Source organism: Micropterus dolomieu, linkage group LG07, assembly GCF_021292245.1.
Source record: "Micropterus dolomieu isolate WLL.071019.BEF.003 ecotype Adirondacks linkage group LG07, ASM2129224v1, whole genome shotgun sequence".
In the NCBI taxonomy this organism is placed as follows: Eukaryota; Metazoa; Chordata; class Actinopteri; order Centrarchiformes; family Centrarchidae; genus Micropterus; species Micropterus dolomieu.
Genome location: NC_060156.1, coordinates 1,304,116 through 1,323,195, shown reverse-complemented (window position 1 = coordinate 1,323,195; position 19,080 = coordinate 1,304,116). Strand labels below are relative to the sequence as shown.

The following is a 19,080-nucleotide window of genomic DNA, read 5'->3' as shown; positions in this document are numbered from 1 at the left end:
TAAAATCAGTTCAGAGAGAAAATGCCGGTCACGTTCAACTTAAGCTTGTCTTATTCTACTTTTTTAGCACATGCAAGAATAGGCTTCATGTGAAGGTTACTGACCAAACGGATCTTTGCAGACCACAGACTCTGAAGCAGGACCAGGTTCGCTCTGCCCAATGTCGTTCTGAGCCACCACTCTGAACATGTACTCTGCATCGGGGATGAGCCCGGTGACGTTGTACATGGTGGTGGTGATGTGGGTCCTGTTGTGGCGGACCCACTTCTCTGTCGACACCTCCCTCCTTTCCACATAGTATCCTGTGACGCGGGAGCCTCCATCATCCCGGGGCCGGGCCCAGGACAGGGACACCGTAGATTTGGCAACATCCATGATCTCTGGTGGGTTGCTGGGAGGTTCTGGTGGGCCTGGAGGTGCATCGTATTGTTAGTGAAATCAATATTTACAATTATTGACATCAGAATTACAGCTGTAGATGTATTTCTGATCAGAACATGTGTCTGTCAAGTCAATTATTTTGGGCGAACTTGACAGACATCAGCAACATATTCATAAATACTCACAAAGTGGTGTCTTAGGCGTGACAGACTCATCAGACTTGAGAGATCTGCTGATGCCGAACTGGTTCTCGGCGGAAACCCTGAAGTGGTACGCCACATTCTCCTTCAGGCCCTTCACCACAAGCGAGGTTTCAGTCACCCGGGAATCCACCGTACACCATGCGGCCTTGGGTACCTCTCGCCTTTCCACAATGTATCCCAGGATGTCGGAGCCGCCATCATCTGACGGTGGCCTCCAGCTTACCCGGACTGATCTAACCTGAATGTCATCGAACTCAAGAGGGCCTTCTGGAACGTCAGGGCGACCGATCACCTTCACCTGAAGGAGGAGATATACAGAAAGTTAAGTTCCAACCAAAACCATTTTTTTATTTTACTGAAGTCACGTGTCAACCAAATCTGCCGGAGGAGCCGCTCACCTTGATGTACACGGCCTTCCTGCCGCATTTGTTCTCCAGCACCAGGTCGTAGGTTCCGGTGTCATCTTTGTGCGCCTCTTTGATTACAAGCTCAGTTATGTCATCGTGGGTGGCAATCATGGCCCGGTGGGAGATGTCGTGACCGTCCTTGGTCCACTTGCATGTAGGGATGGGTTTACCCTTGATAGGCACAGACAGACGGATGACTCCGCCCTGCCGCACCACGTAGCCCTCCTCGTATTTATGATCAAGCTCGTAGTCGGGATAATCTGAAGAAGACAGAGATTTGGATTTGTCAAATTACAGATTTTGGCAAAAGAGAAATGTGTGCTTATTTGACAGTAAAATTAAACTGTAAGTTATTACCAAGCATCTCCTGGACTTTAACCACTCCAGGAATCTCAGCGGGTTCTCCGGTACCGCCAGCGTTACAGGCAATGACCCTGAACTTGTACTCAGCACCCTGGGGCATGTGGGTGAGGATGTACTCGCACATCTTGGTGGGCGTGGTGTTGCACAGTGTCCATTCCACCTGGTCCACCTTCTGCATCTCGATGAAGTAACCAGTAATGACAGAACCGCCCTCCTCTTCAGGCGGCAGCCAGGCCAGAGTGACTGACGTCCTAGTGCTGTCTGTGACTTTGGGCTGAACTGGAGGACCTGGAGGCTCTGTTCAACACCACAGAGAGATATTTTGGTAAATACACTGACTCCATACTGCTAAGAATCATCTAAGATAGGTGGTTAAAGCCTATTAAATGTCATTACAAAAAATGACACAGTGGTTAAACTGAGTTTTGCAACACGTACCGATGGGATCCATGGCGACAGTGATGGCGGAGCTCTCGCTGGGTTTGCCGGCTCCTCTTGAGTTGATGGCGGTGATACGGTGTTCATACTCCAGGCCCTCTATCAGACCAGAGGAGCGGTACCTGGTCATGGTGACGGGGTTCTTGTTGATTCTCAGCCACCTGTCAGAGCGGGCCTCTTTACGTTCAATGATATAGCCAGCAATGGTGGAGCCACCGTTGTCCTCAGGTGGCTGCCAGGTCAGAGTCATGCCCTCGTGAGTGACATCAAGCACCTCTGGCATGCTTGGAGGTCCAGGAATGGCTACACAGGAGAAACAGAGAGATTAATACATAGATTGAACGACAGTAGGGCAGAAAGTAACACAGAGCCTCTGAATTGTCAGAGCTCACACATTACATTTGAAACACCTTTTCTGGACATACCAGCTGTTTTTGTGTACATGATAAGTGAGCATCAATCACAGAAGCATTTTCCTCCAACTTTATTACAATAATTCTTTAATAATAATTTGTTCTTAAAGTCAAGATAATTTACTAATAGATGGAGGAAGAAGGGATGATTAAAGACACAATCTTAATCACGCTAACTTTTCTTGCAATAGGGTATGATAATGACTTGTGTAGTTTTTGAATGAAATGTTATGTTGCTAACTAAGCAGCTGGGTGGTTATCAGGGTGTTATTAGGTAGTTGCCAGCATGTTTCTGAAAACAACTGATGTTTGAAAAAGGTCGGAGTATTTTGGATGTATGGAATTTAGGCATCATAAATGTAAAGCACCAAAAGAAGCTGGACTAGTGAGAACAAAAAGCGAAGGAAGAATAATAAGAAGTGTTTGTTAGCACAGGAAGTACATAACAGATACATATGAAACGTATATAACAGAACAGGAAGGCTCTGCTTTAGAAGAGAACTCACTCTTTGCGCTCTTGCAATCCACCACCTCTGACTGCAGGAAGCCGCCGACACCGAAGCGATTCATGGCAGCAACGCGGAACACGTACTCTGTTCCCTCTGAGAGTCTGGTGAACTTAAAGCAGGGTCTGGTCACAGACTCTGAGACGGTGGTCCAGCCGGGCCGGTGGGCATCGCGCTGTTCCACTACGTAGCCACTGACGTTGGCACCACCATCCTTCTCTGGAGGTTCCCAGCTGACTGTCACTGACACGCCGTCAACCTCCTCGATCTTCATCGGACCGACTGGGAGGCCGGGTTTGTCTGGACGGACATAAGATGGAGTTAGAACCTTTGAATATTTTACTTGACAATATATTACATAAAAGATCTTAATGGTTACTGTCTTTTCAGGTTTCTAATCAGTAAAAGTGCACTTTAACAGGCAGAACTTCTCTGCGTATAAGCTTCATATGTGTGCAGAAAGTCTCCTTACCAAGAATGATGACCTTGATGACCTCAGTTGCCACGCCAATGGCGTTCTTCACCTCGAGTGTGTAGTCTCCGGTGTCGTTGATGGTGGTCTCGCGGATGACGAGGTGGGTGTATTTGCCGTTGCTGTCAATCTTGATGCGGTCCAGGCTGTCCTTCAGTTTGACACCACCGAAGAACCAGGAGCAAACAGGCGGCGGGCTCGCCTTTATGGGGATGTTGAGGTCGATGGGTTTGCCACGGTGGATGTGGACGATCTTCTGAGGGATACTGGTCATGTCGATTTTGGGCATCACTGGAATACATAGGAGGGAAGTGATAGGTTCATTATATATTCAGTGATTTCTGTGAAGCTTTGCTGAGATTTAGTGAAGGCAGAAGGGATTGTGTGATGGTGTTCTCTTACCCTTGATGTCCTGGATGGTGACAGGAGTGACGATGTCCATGGGCTCGCTGGATCCCCTGCTGTTGGTGGCTCGGATCCTGAACAGGTACTGGTCGTTCTCTGTCAGGGACTGGATGGTGTGCTGGGACACCGACGCCTTGACTGTCGCCACGACACTCCACCTGTCCGTTCCCACCTTGCAGGCCTCGATGATATAGCCAGTCAACCTGCTGGCGCCGTCGTGCAGTGGCTTCTCCCAGTGCAGCGTGACGGAGGACTTGGTGACGTGAACGATCTGGAGGTCCATAGGCACAGACGGCACCTCGCATACCAGCACGGCCTCGGCTGTCTCACAGGGCTCGCCGACGCCATAGATGTTCTCTGGCAGGACTCTGAAGAAGTAGTGCGCTCCCTCCTCCAGACCGGTGATTCTGAACAGGGTTTTTCTACACTCAGTGGTGACGGTCTTGTATGACTTCATGCTGGCTTCACGCTTCTCAATGATGTAGTTGCTGACGTGAGCGCCACCGTCAATGCTCGGGACGTCCCAGGTGATCACAACGGACTCCTTGGTGTAGTCCTTCACCTTCACAGAACCTGGAGGACCAGGTGTGTCTGAGGCGAGTAGAAGAGATTAGTATTTACAAGTGTCTTTAAGAAGAACCTCATTAAAACTGGTGAATCTGAGCAAAGAAAAATGCAGCCTGTAAATTTTGGTTTTTGGAACTTGGGATGACATACCGTAGACTTTCACCAGGATGGTGGCAGTCTTCTTGCCAGATGGGTTCTCTGCCTCCACAACGTATTTCCCGGAGTCGTAGCGAGTGACCTTCTCCACCATCAGTGAGGTGTAGCTATCGGTGGTCTCAATGTAGCCACGGCTCTGCAGCTCCACGCCCGTCTTCCTCCAGGCCACCACCGGTGTCGGCCGGCCGGTCACAAATACGACCAGACGCAGGGTTCCTCCAGCGCGCAGACATACTGTTTTCTTCAGGTCCTCGGCCAGTTCCAGGTCGGGCATTTCTGAGCGGGTGGAGCATAGTAAGGGGAGAGTCACGAGCTTGAATATGACACTGCTAAAGGTCTGTCACTGGGAAAAACCAAGAGTGATAAAAACATGCTCAACAAGCAATCCAAATCCCCAAATGAATGTTACCTATAACCTAAAACAATTTGAAGTCAACCTAGAGTCAAAAATCTTCACAGAAAGTAGAGTTGAACATTATGACTATTTGACCTTGAATGTGTTCAAACTCTTTGACAGATTAGGAAGATTATTAATCTGTTCTGACTCACCAATTCTCTCCAGCGGTGTAACCTCATCGCTAGGTTCACTGAACTCGCCGGTGCCATTGCTGTTGACAGCAGCGACCCTGAATCTGTACTTCTTATTGGCTGCCAGGCCGGCAGCCACGTACTTGTTTGTATTTATAGCCTTGGTGGTGGCGCGGTACCACTGCTCGGTGCCCTCCTCTAGGATCTCCACCACGTAGCCGGTGACATCTGAGCCACCGTCATACATGGGCCTGGTCCAGGTCATGCTGATGCTGTGCTTGGTTGTGTCGGTGATGCGAGGCATTGATGGAGGAGCTGGGGTATCTGAGGGTAGACAAACATACATTGATATTATATCTACTTGTTCCGACGTCATTCCGCAAATCCTGCCACATTGTTTTTTCTTTTACACATGCTTTGGAAAATAAAAAGTAGACAGTTAAACATCTTACATGTGGGGTCTTTGCAGAGGATGTATGGTGTGGCGTCGCTCGGCTGGCTGTCTCCAGCAGCGTTGACAGCCGTTACTCTGAACTGGTACTCGCTTCCCTCCAGCAGGCCCGTGATCTTCAGACGGGTGTCGTAGATGGTGTAAGTCCTATTCACTCGAGTCCATCTGGTCCAGAGAAGAGACAATCGAACATTGTGAGAGAGAGACAGACGATAAGCATCAATGTTTCAAAAAAGTGAAACCTAAATCTGTCAGTAAACGTCTTCAGAAGTCGTTCCCACCTGGTGCTGCTTTTCTCTCGTTTATCCACGATGTAATTTTTGATCTCACTGCCTCCGTCGCTCTCGGGCTTCAGCCACTCGATGACGACATGCTCCTTACCCACACCTGTAGCCTCCGGAGTGCCCGGCTGGGAGGGGATGGCTGAGAAAGAGAGGTTTGACACGTCAGAGTCTCAGAAACAAATTTACATACTCTCATACATAATCTCCCTTTTCGCATTACATGCAGTAATCCATAACACCTAGTTCAACAGGTGGAGAGGAAATTACTCCATGCATATCATGTAGTGTGGCGTTCATTAAACTAAATTTAACAATCTCAAGTTTACATTTAATTGTAAATCCCAAGTTTGGCAACATTTCAGGATAAAAGCGATCACCAACCACATGTCGTCTGTATGCCCAATTAAATTCACAAAAGAGTGAGAGTTTTGCCTCAGACATATAATAAACATTTAAAGTGTGCTGCAAAAATATTTTCTCAGATACGTACTATTTAGAATTGTAAAGCTGTAACTATAAAGGATTCTGGGGTTTTTCAGTTGCTATAGCGCCACCATCAGGAAAATTGCCTTTTGAGGAAAAGCTCAAGAGAGATGTTGCAGCTTACTGTAGGCGTTCCTGGCGATGACGGGATCGGACTCCAGAGGAACTCCAGGGCCAAATTTGTTGACTCCTTTGACTCTGAAGATGTACTCGTTGTTCTTGATCAGCCTGGAGCTGACACATGACAGAGTCTTGCACTCGGCCTCCATGATGACCCAGTTGAGGCGGCTGGTCTCGCGGCGCTCCACAATGTAGTGGGTGATGGTGCTTCCGCCATCCTCCAGGGGAATCTTCCAGGACACTGTGCACTTCTCCTCCGTCACTCTGCTGATCACAATGTTTTCAGCCGGAGGTCCAGGGGTGTCTGAAAGACAGAAACAGAGTTGGATCAGACAGTCCAGTCACACATCTGTCTACTTTAACGCCACTAAATGTTTTGCTGACAGTTCAACAGTCAACTAAGTGATACACTCTTAAAACGATGCCATTCTAGTTAAATTAATGTTGTTTCTTTGCTGCTCACCCAGAACTTTAACGCTGACGGCAGCGGTCTTGGTACCACTGGCATTCTTCACAGTCAGGATGTATCTTCCCGTGTCATATCTGTCGCAGTTTTTGATGACGGCCATGGCTCTGGTGGCAGTGTAGGTCAGCGAGTATTTCTCTCCGAGCTCCAAAATCTTGTCGCCCTTGGACCAGTACACTGTAGGCTGCGGTTTACCACCCACAGCGCCGTCCAGGACGAGGTCAGACCCGGCGGTGACGGTGACAGTCTCGCCCACCAGCTTACTATCCAGCTCGGCTTTGGGAGGAGCTGCGGCAAAGACGAGACGATTTATTTTTTCCTCACTACACAGTCACATACTTTCAAGATCTTTCTAAAGATGCACTTGTAATCACTAGGAAACAGAAAACATATCTAAGTTTTTTGTAATTTTGTGTTTCTGAATTTTCCACTCAGATTTATTAAAGCTGGGGGAGGAACTTTATTTCAGAAGCGTTTTTTGTTATATTTGTTCACATTCTCTTTACATGTTGACAGCAATCAATAAATGAAATGCTCTGACACAAAAAGAGAAAACATATTTCTTGATCTGTGGCTGTCGCAGGGCTGTAATAAGACAGGGCCCATCATTTGACTCGGCTGGCCTACCAGCCCATGCACTCACTGTGCACAAACATGTGTTTTTGGGTGCGTGGCTCTGGAGGGGCAGCCTGAAGGGAGGGGGTGGGATTTTTATCAGTTTCCTTCACTTCCAGAAATCTCTTGCTAGTTATCTAACGTCGCCTACTCCAGCATTAATCTATAAATGATAAATTAATAAATTATATTATATTATATTATAGCTGTGGTTTTCTATTTATACAACATCAACATAGGTTTGATAATGTAAATGGTATCTAAAAATCAAGCCACAGCAAACTAAACAGAATCTGCAGATAAATTAAATAATATAGAAGGTAATGAGACTTGAATTAAAAAAATACAAAAACACATAATATAAAATATAATGTGTATCATAGGAAGAACTCTTCAGACAAAATGAAAATAACACATTTTAAGTAGAAGAGCTCTGAAACTCACAGTATTCATCCTTGCAGGTGACTGGTCCGGTGGACTCTGAGGGCGCGCTGTGGACACCAGTGGCATTCTTGGCGATGACACGGTACTCAAAGGTCTCTCCCTCTCCCAGGTTCATGACGGTGAAGTAGTTCTCGCTGACGGTGGTGTAGTTGCACTTGAGCCAGCGGTTGTCATCCCACTCATCCGTGCTGTAGACTTTCCTCTCCACCACGTAACCAATGATCTTGCTGCCGCCGTCATTAAGCGGCACGGTCCAGCACAACGACACGGAGGAGCGGGTGATGTCGGTGACCTCTGGTTTACCGGGAGGATCTGAGCAGGGAGACGTTTGTCTTAAATCACAGCTTTAATTGCACAGATTTTCTATGTGAAGCTGAGCGAGGTGAACAGCAAACAGCACCACATGTTGTGTAATCAGATTAACTGACTAATAAGTTGTTGGGGCCTTTTATTGATTAGTTACCATGGCAAACAACCTATCATTAGTTAACATAATACTTTGTACATGAATGTTTCCCTCACCAACAGGATTGAGAGCCACCACAGGTCTGGAGGCCTCGCTGGCCTTGCTGAGTCCGGCGATGTTCATGGCATACACCCTGAACTGGTACTCCAGGCCCTCGATCACGTTGGACACCTTGTAATGGCACTCCAGGCAGGGCAGCTTGTTCTCCCTCACCCACAGGATCGTGTTCCTCTCCTTCTTCTCGATCCAGTAGCCCGTCACCTTGCTGCCGCCATCGGCATATGGCACATCCCATTTGATGCTGATTGCACTGGCGGACACAGATACCACATCTGGACGAGTTGGAGGACTTGGAGGAACTGTGGAAATGAAGTGGAAGTGAGAATAGAGATTCCTAATCTGAGCTGCACTTAAATGTTACAAGAATGTTGGCACACATACATATAAAATCAAGACTTGTTTACTTTTATATAACTGTTGAACAGAACTTACCAAATGGATGCTCAATGACAACAGAAGCAGACTCTGTGGACTTGCTGACTCCAAACTTGTTCTCAGCGCACACTCTGAAGGTGTACTCCATATATTTGGTAAGATGAGTCACTTTGATGGTGGTTCTCTTCACACTGGAGTTTACCACTTGCCAGGAGGCAGAGCCAGACTCTCGCTTTTCCACTATGTAGTTGGTGATGTCAGTGCCGCCATCATCTGCTGGCTCGGACCAGGACAGGTTACAGGACTCCGAGGAGACTCCAGAAATTTCCACAGGGCCTGTGGGTGGACTTGGTCTGCCGACGACAACCACTGTCACTGTGAACGTCTTCACACCAGCAGAATTCTCCAGGGTCAGGTAGTACTTGCCGCTGTCGCTTCTCTTGCTGTCTTTCACCACCAGAGTGGTTCTCTCCTTTGTGGTTTTGATGGAGACTCGGTCGGTCTCCTTCAGCTTCATCTCCTCCAGCTTCCAGGTGACCTTGGGCGCGGGTCTGCCGCTAATGGGTATGTCGATGGTGAAGGTGGTGGAGGTCTTGCAGGTGATGAGCTGATTGGTGATGCTGCTGAGGTCAGCAGTTGGTTCGATGCGAGGCTCCTTAATGACCACAGAGCTGAAGGTGGCCTGAGGCTCGCTGATTCCAGCATCGTTCTTGGCCTTGACTCTGAAGTCATACTCTGTGTTCTCAATCAGTCCCTCCATCAGCATCTTCTGGGACTTGGTCTCTCCGTAAACCACCCAGCGGTCAGTGCCTTTAACTCTGAACTCAACGATGTAGCCCCTGATGCGGCTGCCTCCATCATGCTCAGGCTTCAGCCAAACCAGGGAGGCTGTGGAGCTGGTGGTGTCGACAACATCCAGTCTCTTGGGCGGTGCGGGTTCTTCTGTAGCTATGATGGGCTCAGTCATCTCATGAGGTTCTCCCTGGCCGTACTGATTAACAGCAATCACTCTGAACACATATGGCACGCCAATATCCAGACCAGTTACCCTGATCATCTGGCGAGAGCACTTGGTGCTGACCTCCTGCCAGGCCAGACGACTGGCCTCACGCTTGTCAACAATGTAGTGGTGGATTCGGGATCCGCCATCATTGGTGGGGGCATCCCACATCATTGTCAAGGCTCCACGGGTAACATCTTTGAAGCTGATGACACCCGGAGGTCCGGGTGTGTCCAGCACTTTGACGGTGAATGTGATGGACTTGCGCCCGCTGTTGTTCTCCAGGGACAGGGTGTATTTGCCTGCCTCGTACCTAGTGCAACTCTCGATGGTCAGGGTAGAGAAGGAATCTGTGGTGTTGATGTCGGCCATGATGGGCAGCTCACCGTCTACTTTAGACCAGGTGGCGAGAGGAACTGGTTTGCCTTGGAAGGCAATTTGGAGGCTGACAGTGCCGCCATTCTTCACGATGTGAGTCTGCTTGAAGTTGGCATCAATGTTGATCTCAGGAGATGTAAGTCTGTCCAGAGCCTGAACAGGGTTGGGCACAACTGATGCTTCGCCCTCTCCAGAGCTGTTCACAGCGCTGACCCTGAACTTGTAGAGCTCTCCAGGGACCAGGCCGTTGGCAGTGTACCTGGTGTGGATGCAAATCTGGCTGTTGACTCTGTGCCACTCCTCCAGACTGGCCTTACACATGTCGATATTGTAGCCAATGATTTCCATGCCGCCATCAAACACTGGCTTGGTCCATTCCAGGGTGACAGAGGACTTTGTGGAGTCAGTCACCTGATCGACAAGACAAGAGGATAGTTCATGTAAGTTTTGCCTTTTCCTCTATATTTTTGTTTCATACATTAAATATATTTTTGAGGTTTCATCTGTACTACAGTACTGATAGAGCTGGACGATATGGCGATAATGTTATCACGATTAAAAGTTTCATATCTTGCGATATCGATAATTATCACAATAAGTATCAAATCATTATGTCTTTTGAGTTTATTTAAATTATATTGTGACAATTATTGTTATTGTTTTATTGTCCAGCCCTAAATACTGATTATTCAAAATAACTTTTCCAATTTGAAGGTTGACCTCAACACCTTTATATGGTTCTGCTCTTACGATTCCTGCAATCTTACCTTGACTAACGTGGGAGCACTAGGAGCACTGGTTGGCTCTCTGGTCTTGAAGAGCCTGGAGGTACTGCTGGCTGGTCCAACGCCAGCTCCATTTTCAGCCATGACGCGGAACTCATACTCGTTGCCCTCAGTGAGGTTGGTGACACGGTGTCTTAGCTCTGTGATGGGCCTCTTAGAGGAAACCTTCACCCACCGCAGGCTCTTCTTCTCCCTCCTCTCCAGGATATACTGTTTGATCTCGTTACCTCCATCCGACCGTGGCCTGGTCCAGCACAAGGTGATGCTGTTTCCAGTCACATGGGTTGCATCTGGGGTACCCGGGGCATCAGGGACAGCTGAGGGGGGTAGCAGAAAACAAGATAAGTTATAAAAGTAAAGCTTTGAATGTAAATTAAGTTCAAGTGCAATATATTGGGTAACGTTTTTAAGGTTTGGTCAACATGTCAGAAAGGCAATACTTGTGAGTGACTTTACTTACTATATTGCATCTGTGCGATGACAGGATCAGAGTCCAGTGGTTTTCCGACACCAAACCTGTTGACAGCTGAGATTCTGAACTGGTACTCATTGCCCTTGATGAGGTTGACGGCATTGAAGGAACAGGCTTCGCATTTAGAGGTGACCATGGCCCAGGAGAGCCTGGATGTCTCCCTCTTCTCCACCACATAGTGGGTGATGGCGGCACAGCCATCATTCTCCGGCGGGTTCCACCACACGGTGCACTTCTCAGCTGTGATGCCAGTGAAACGGATGGGACCCTCGACGGGTCCGGGGGTATCTGCGAGGAAACAGAAGGTAGAATTATGTACTTTTGTGAATCAAAGTGTTAATAGAAAGAGGTTTGGAAATGTCTTTAACAGATATTGAAATATAATTGTCAGTGTTTACCAACCTTGTACTCTGACGTTGACATCAGCTTTCTTGGTTCCGGAGCTGTTCTTGGCCTCTATGGTGTAGATGCCACGGTGGTTCCTGTCAGCATCACGGATAAAAACGCTGCTGGTGCCAATGTTGGTGGTAATCTCGATGTCAATCATGGTCCTCTTGTCAATCTCTTTGCCATCCTTGTACCAGACAACCTGAGGGACAGGACGTCCAGTGATGCTGCAGCTGAGCTTTACGTTCTCTCCGGCCCTCAGTGTAAGCACTTGGTCTGGAGACCACTCAATCTCAGGAGCAACTGGAGATGCAAAGAGAAGGAACAAATGAGGAATCAGTACAATCAAAGGGATGTGAGAAAATTACTTTTTTGTTTTTTACATTTGTTGATACTTTTTTTTTTTTTTTGAAAATACTTACTGCTCTCATCCTTGGTCATAATGTATCCAGAGGAGTTAGATGGTGGACTGACTGTGCCCACAGCATTCCTGGCAATAACTCTGAACTCAAATCTGTCTCCAGGGGACAGACCAGTCACAGTGAACTGGGTCTCGCTGATATCAGTGAAGTTGCACCGCAGCCATTTGCTTCTACCTTGGCGTCTCTCCACACTGTAGGCCACAATTTTGCTGCCTCCATCCCTCTTGGGGATATCCCACTGCAGGGTGACTGAGTCTCTTGTAACATCAATGCAGACAGGGGTGCCAGGTGGATCTAATTCATAAAAGAAGGAAGGAATTTATCCATAGCACATAATACTGAAGTATTTTAGCTGTAATGTAAAAAGAACAGACACTTGCAGAAATATGCTTGTTTGTAGTCTAATACAACAGATCTGGAGGTGCTAGAAGTAATTTCTTTCCTAATTATGAAGCTAGGCTAATAGTTTCCCTTTCCTTCCTGTCTAGGCTAAACTAAACACATCCTGGGCTGAACAAAGACGAAAATGACATCTATCTTCTTGTGAAGTTGGGAAAAACAGCAAATAAAGAGGTGCTTCTCACAATGCCGGACTGCTTAAAAAGTATGAAGCTATTCGTCAGCACTGACAGATGTACTCACCAACAGGGGAGATGGCCAGTGCATGTTTGCTCTGTTCACTAACAGGGCTGAGTCCAGCGTTGTTCTCAGCATACACCCTAAAGGAGTACTCCAGACCCTCGATGAGACTAATGATCCTATACTCTTTATTGGAGATGATGGTGGAGTTCACCTTCTGCCACAACAGGCTGTTCCTATCCTTCTTCTCAACATGATAGCCCAAAATGGGGGATCCTCCGTCAAAGCCAGGGGCCTCCCATCTGATGGTCATACCATCACTGGTGATGTTGTAGGCCACTGGCTTTCCTGGAGGGCCTGGAGGCTTGTACTGGTGCTCTGCAACAATGTCTGACGAGTTGAGTGGTTCACTGACTCCGTATTTGTTTTCTGCACGGACTTTGAACTGGTACTGGGTTCCCTTGACCAGGTTGGTAATCTTGAAGGAGGTCCTGACAACACTGGAGCAGACAATCTTCCAGTTGGCCTGGGAAGTCTCACGTTTCTCTACACTGTAGCAAGTGATCTCACCTCCTCCATCCTCCTTCGGTTGATCCCAGGAGATGATGATGCTCTGTGCTTTAATTTCATCGAAGCGGATGGGACCAACTGGAACTGATGGAGGTCCCAGAGTGATCACATTTATGTCAAAGTAGTTCTTGATGACTCTGTTGTCCAGAACCAAGGTGTACTGGCCAGCATGTTCCTTCTTGGCCCCTCTAACTGTGACTGCAGTCTTGTTGTCAGTGGTCCTGAATCGAATCCTATCACTTTCCTTAAGAGGCAAGTTATCCTTTAGCCAGCTGATTGCAGGTTTTGGTTTACCCTTGAAGGGCAACTCAATATGGATGTTCTGACCAATACGAACAGCGAGCTCTCCATTGGGGTAGTCGATGAGGTTGGCCTCAGGTGGAATGATAAAGTCCATCACTGTGATTGGACCAATCTGGGAGAAGTCACTGTTGCCCTTTTCATTCTTGGAAAACACTCTGAAGTCCATGACAGCGTTCTCCTTGAGTCCTGTCACCTCGCAGCTGCAGCGCTTGCATGTTGCACCCAAAGTCCAGGTGGTATCTTCCATGGTTCTCTTCTCAATGATGTATTCAGTGATGTAGCTGCCACCATCGTGGTCAGGTCTGGTCCACTGCAGAGTAACAGAGTTCTTTGTGGAGTCCAGCATCACCAGGTCTTTGACAGCTCCTGGAGTTTCCGTGGCTCTGACAGGCTCAGTGGTCTCGCAGGTGTCGCCCACACCGTACTCGTTTTCAGCAGACACACGGAAGAAGTAAGCTACATCCTCCTCCAGGCCAGACACCTTGTAACTTGTGTTGGCACACTCTGCGGTGATCACCTGGTAAGCCTTCATGGTGGAGGCCTTCTTTTCTACAATGTAATTAGTGACAGGGGAACCGCCGTCGATAAGAGGAGCCTCCCAGCTGAGGGTCAGCTTTCCTCTTGTCACGTTCTTGACCATCATTTTCTGGCAGGTGGAAGGACTGTCCAGAACCTTAAGGGAAACTGTGATAATCTTGGGTTCTCCCACACCATTCTCAATCTCCAGCAGGTACTTGCCGCAGTCATCACGGGTGACCTTGGTAATGAGGAGTGTGGTGGCTCGCTCAGAGCTGGTGATGGTGTAGCGGTTGTCACCAGCTATGTTGCGGTCGCCCCGGCGCCAGGTGACGTTGGGTGCAGGGCGTCCCTTCAGGGGGATAAACACTTCCACGTCACGGCCGGCCCTGGCTGTGTACTGGGTCGTCATGTGAACGTCCAAGTCCAAATCAGCTTCCTCTGTTGGAGAAAACAACACAACACAAACAGAAGAAAGAACAGGAATGAAAGATTAATATGACACATGACATAATCCATCAGAAAATTATGGATTACTCAGGATAAAAATCAATGGCAATAATTTGAAATATGGAAAATAGCTTTTTAATGCTGTGCTTATCAATATGTTTTTATCTTGAACAAAAAACAAATAAGACTAATTTCCTGTGTCAGTATCACAGAGGGATCAATTTGAATACAAACCCAAGATATCCTTGGCTTGCACAGGCTGGTACATTTTGATGTCCTCTCCTTTGCCCTTGCAGTTGACAGCAGAGACTCTGAAGAAGTAGTAGGTTCCAGGTTTGAGGTGGGATACCACATACTCGCAGGTCTTGACCTGTGGGTTGGTGATTACCCATTCTTTTTCCTCTGTGTTCATCTGTTCCAGATAGTAGTGTGTGATTTCACTGCCTCCATCGTAGACAGGCTTCTCCCAGCCAAGGGTGATGGAGGTCTTTGTGGAGTCGACTACACGCAGCTTGGTTGGCTCACCAGGCAGATCTGAAGAAGACAAAAGGGTATAGATGTGGTTACCAAGTTCCATGTGAAGACCTTCACAATAAATAAATCTTAAGGCTGGCATGGTGACATTAGTTTACCTATGGGATCATAGGCCTTGTAAAGTTCAGAGGGTTCGGAATAGTTTCCTGCTCCAGCCTTGTTGACAGCACAAACTTTGAACTGGTACTCGTTGTTCTCCACCAGGTTGGTGACTTTCTGCCTGGTGTCTCTGATGGTGCCCTTCACCACCTGGACAAGAAATGGATGTTATGATGCTTACACCTGCCAGTTATTAGTTTGTCTTCTTCACACTTACAAACAAAATCTCCAAAGATAGGCCAGCAAACAAACCTTGAACCACTGCAGACTCTTCTTCTCCCTCTTCTCCAGGTAGTAGCCATCGATGTCACTGCCTCCATCCAACGCCGGCCTCTCCCAGACCACTGTCATGGTGGACTTGGTGATCATGGTCACTTTAGGCTTGGATGGCTCGCTAGGAGGAACTGTAAGAAATTAAGGATTCCAGTGTTTACAACTACTCTTCAAAAAAACACTTCTGTATTGTCACTATACTTGTTTTCAAAGCTAACAATCAACTCTGAACAGCAGCTTTGGTGATTGACAGTGAGTTTATTCTGTCTGCTTACCAAATGCGTTCTTGGCGATTACAGGCTTAGACTCCAGTGGGTCTCCAATGCCATACTTGTTGACTCCACGTACTCGGAAGATGTACTCATTGCCCCGGATGAGTCTGGGCACGTTAACGATGCAGTCGACCAGTTTCTCTGAGACAATGGACCACATGACCCTGCTGGTCTCCCTCTTTTCCACAATGTAATGTGTTACCATGGCACCACCCTCATCAGCAGGCGGGGACCACATGATGGTGATGTTATCAGCCGTCACCTTCTTAAACTCAATCTCTCCATCAGGGGGGCCTGGCTTATCTGTATAGGGGGGGACATATTCATGCATGTCAGGCTCTATACTGTGTATAAGACGCAATTCATTCAAAGCATAAATACAGTTTTTAAATAATATCTGATTACCTTGAATGAGCAGCCTGACATAGGCGGATGCAGATCCCAGGGAGTTCTTCACCTTGAGCTCATAAGTTCCAGAATTCAGACGCGTGGTGTCCTTCAGGAACACACTGGAGGACTCGAATGTGTGTTTGAAAGAGAGCTGGGCGTTGGGCACAAGCTCTCTGCCATCCTTAAACCACTCAATAGTGGGAGCGGGTTTGGCTATGATATTAAACTTGAGCTCCACATCAGAGCCAGCCCCGTGCTTGATCTCGTTTAAGTACTCCTGAGGTGTTTCAATCTCTGGGGCACCTGGATCACAAATTCAAAAATTTAGATTCTGGCTATATGCATCATACATGAACAGGACACCATGTGGAAACAGTTGATGGATCAACTCTAAAAATGCAAAAGTGAAAAAAACAATAGTACTAGATGAAAGGCCACAGTGTGTCCAAAGTGTTAGGTGTTCACTCTCCGAGGAGAATGAATGTGCTAGAATTTTTAGCAATCCACAGTTTGGAATAAAAAGGTGAAAAGCATAAATTAGACCTACCGTAGGTGTCCACACATGTGGCTGGTCCTGCGGTCATGGATGGGTTGCTCACTGAGCCAACAGCATTCTTGGCCATGACTCTAAACTCGTATGTCTCGTCCTGGGTTAGGCCTGTCACAGTGTAGTGGGTGTCTGTGACATTGGTGAGGTTAGCCTTGGACCATCTGGCACTAACACCCTCTTTCTTCTCAATGATGTAGCCGGTGATTGGGGATCCTCCATCATAGTTGGGCTTCTGCCAGGCCAGGCTAATGGTGCTCTTGGTGATGTCACTAATGCGCAAGTTGATGGGTGGTTCTGCAGGACAGTGAGAACGTGTTAAAAGACAACAAGAAGAAAAATCGGATTTCCTTGATTTTTATATAGTTTTTGACATTCCACTCACCACAGGCATCAATAGCCAGCACTGCATCAGAAACCTTGCTGAAGGCACTGATTCCAGCAGCGTTCTCTGCTGCCACCTTGAACTCATAAATAAGTCCAGCTTCAATGCTGGGAACCTTGAAGTGTGTAGCACGGATCACCATTTTGTTGACTCTCTGCCAAAGGATGCTGTTCCTGTCTTTCATCTGGAGATGGTAACCGAAAACGTGGCTGCCACCATCTGACTTGGGCTCCTTCCAGCTTACAGTGATACTCTCTCTGGTTACAGCAGTGATCTCTGGAGTTGATGGAGCATCAGGGACAGCTGGCGGGCAAGAGGCAGGGGTTGAAGTTAACGTGTTCATAGTGAAGAACAGAGTAGGAAAATTATAAATGTAAAGACAAAACAAAGACCACTTACTGTAAGGAAGGCTGACACTGACAGTTGGGGAGTCAATGTGTTCGCTGATTCCGTATCTGTTCTCAGCCCTGATTCTGAACTGGTACTCCAAGCCAGTGTTCAGCTTCATGATCTTTATGGTGCAGCGGGCCACAGCAGAAGAGACATCCATCCAGTTGGCTGTGGTTGTCTCTCTCTTCTGGATGATGTAGTTGGTGATGGGGCTGCCACCATCATATGCTGGTGGAAGCCACTTCAGGCTGACACTGTCTTCTGTGACATCAAACAGTTCCACAGGTCCAAGAGGGGCACTGGGGCGGTCCAGAACAATAATATTTATGAAGGATTTGGTGGTTCCACTGGAATTTGAGGCAATGATATCGTAGCGCCCTGAGTCTTTAGCAATGCTCTCACGCAAAGTGATCTTGATGCTGTCAAGGGTGACCTCAGAGTTGAACCTCATTGTTGACTTGAGCAGCACGTTATCCTTGGACAGGGTGACTTTAGGCAAAGGCCGGCCTGTCACTGGGATCTCACACTTGAGTGTGGAGCCGGCTCTAACATACACTGTGTTGTGGGGGAAGTCCTTCATATCGATCTCAGGAGATTCTGGAGAGACAGTTATAGTGTAAACAGGGTGTAATATTGTGTAATTTGACTTGGTTATTTGCTGGTTATATGCAATAAGTACAAGTAACGGATGTTACTTATTCTGTTGTTTGTATTTTGTCTTGATTATTCTTCTGGGCTGCACCTAAATAATAACTTTTCAATTACTTGATTAATCAAAAAACTGAATATAATTTTGTATTACTCAATATAACAATTACTTTACCCAAAATAAATATAAATATCAATATTTTATTCAAAAATTTTCTCTTAAAAACATCAACAACAAAGTATGCAATGCATTATTCTGCAACAATAAATAGCCCAGTCTATCGATTTAATCACTGTGATAGCAACCCTTTCCCTGAACTGGAGAATTAAGTACTTGATTTAAATGTCATGGATTCATTTCATCACGAGTGATTTGCAGTTAGATAGTAACTTGAAAATGTATTTTTGCATCAGTGTGAGGTAAGGAAAATAACAGACCATAACAACAGTCACAGAAAATAAACAGGAAATATAAAACAGCTGAATAACAACATTAGATGACACACAACATAAAGTTACGTTACCATAACAACAGGGGTTCAAAAATACACCCACACTTTGGGTGATATGGGTTTTTTAGCTGCACGTTTTTAACTGCATTTTGTTCCCCAGGGGAATCCATGCTTTGACCAGCGCTGTCATACTTCATTGCGTTTCACTGACGCCTGTTATGCTAGTCAACATATCCGTAATCGTCAAAGTTGATTACATTAGTGAGTCCTAGTCTTCACTAATCACACTGTTCTATCAGATCAATCTAATCATCTGTAACTTACCGAGCTGGTCTTTGACCACTACAGGGCTGAGCATTTCCTTAATATCACTGAATCCAGCGTGGTTCTCAGCTCTGACTCTAAAGAAGTATTCAGCATTCTCCCTCAGACCAGACACTGTGAAGTGGATCGACTTGGTTACGCCACAGTTAACCCACTTCTCCTGGCCTTTCTCCAGAGCTTCTACCAAGTAGCCAATAATTCTGCTGCCTCCGTCTTGTTCTGGTTTGGCCCAGGCCAGGGACACACTCTCCTTGGTCACATCAGTAACACCCAGCTTTGGTGGTGGGCTTGGTTTTTCTGG

The 19,080-nt window shown here is 47.0% G+C and overlaps 1 protein-coding gene across 1 annotated transcript in view; it reads right to left on the bottom strand.

Annotated features, from left to right (window-relative positions):
• ttn.2 (titin, tandem duplicate 2) overlaps positions 1-19,080 on the bottom strand; it is a 217,544-nt gene that overhangs the window by 10,513 nt on the left and 187,951 nt on the right. Inside the window, exons 215-245 of the mRNA XM_046054487.1 lie at positions 18,780-19,076; positions 17,365-17,952; positions 16,966-17,268; positions 16,581-16,877; positions 16,049-16,336; positions 15,647-15,946; positions 15,351-15,502; positions 15,098-15,248; positions 14,700-14,999; positions 12,690-14,456; positions 12,048-12,341; positions 11,641-11,928; positions 11,227-11,526; positions 10,749-11,083; positions 8,661-10,392; positions 8,225-8,527; positions 7,703-8,014; positions 6,641-6,931; positions 6,182-6,481; positions 5,572-5,713; positions 5,292-5,455; positions 4,861-5,163; positions 4,306-4,587; positions 3,586-4,179; positions 3,184-3,474; positions 2,712-3,011; positions 1,793-2,095; positions 1,349-1,651; positions 983-1,251; positions 567-882; positions 105-410 (exon numbers count right to left, since the gene is read on the bottom strand). Of these exons, the coding sequence (XP_045910443.1) occupies positions 105-410; positions 567-882; positions 983-1,251; positions 1,349-1,651; positions 1,793-2,095; positions 2,712-3,011; positions 3,184-3,474; positions 3,586-4,179; positions 4,306-4,587; positions 4,861-5,163; positions 5,292-5,455; positions 5,572-5,713; positions 6,182-6,481; positions 6,641-6,931; positions 7,703-8,014; positions 8,225-8,527; positions 8,661-10,392; positions 10,749-11,083; positions 11,227-11,526; positions 11,641-11,928; positions 12,048-12,341; positions 12,690-14,456; positions 14,700-14,999; positions 15,098-15,248; positions 15,351-15,502; positions 15,647-15,946; positions 16,049-16,336; positions 16,581-16,877; positions 16,966-17,268; positions 17,365-17,952; positions 18,780-19,076 (12,171 nt within the window). The remainder of the gene's footprint in view (positions 1-104; positions 411-566; positions 883-982; positions 1,252-1,348; positions 1,652-1,792; positions 2,096-2,711; positions 3,012-3,183; positions 3,475-3,585; positions 4,180-4,305; positions 4,588-4,860; positions 5,164-5,291; positions 5,456-5,571; positions 5,714-6,181; positions 6,482-6,640; positions 6,932-7,702; positions 8,015-8,224; positions 8,528-8,660; positions 10,393-10,748; positions 11,084-11,226; positions 11,527-11,640; positions 11,929-12,047; positions 12,342-12,689; positions 14,457-14,699; positions 15,000-15,097; positions 15,249-15,350; positions 15,503-15,646; positions 15,947-16,048; positions 16,337-16,580; positions 16,878-16,965; positions 17,269-17,364; positions 17,953-18,779; positions 19,077-19,080) is intronic.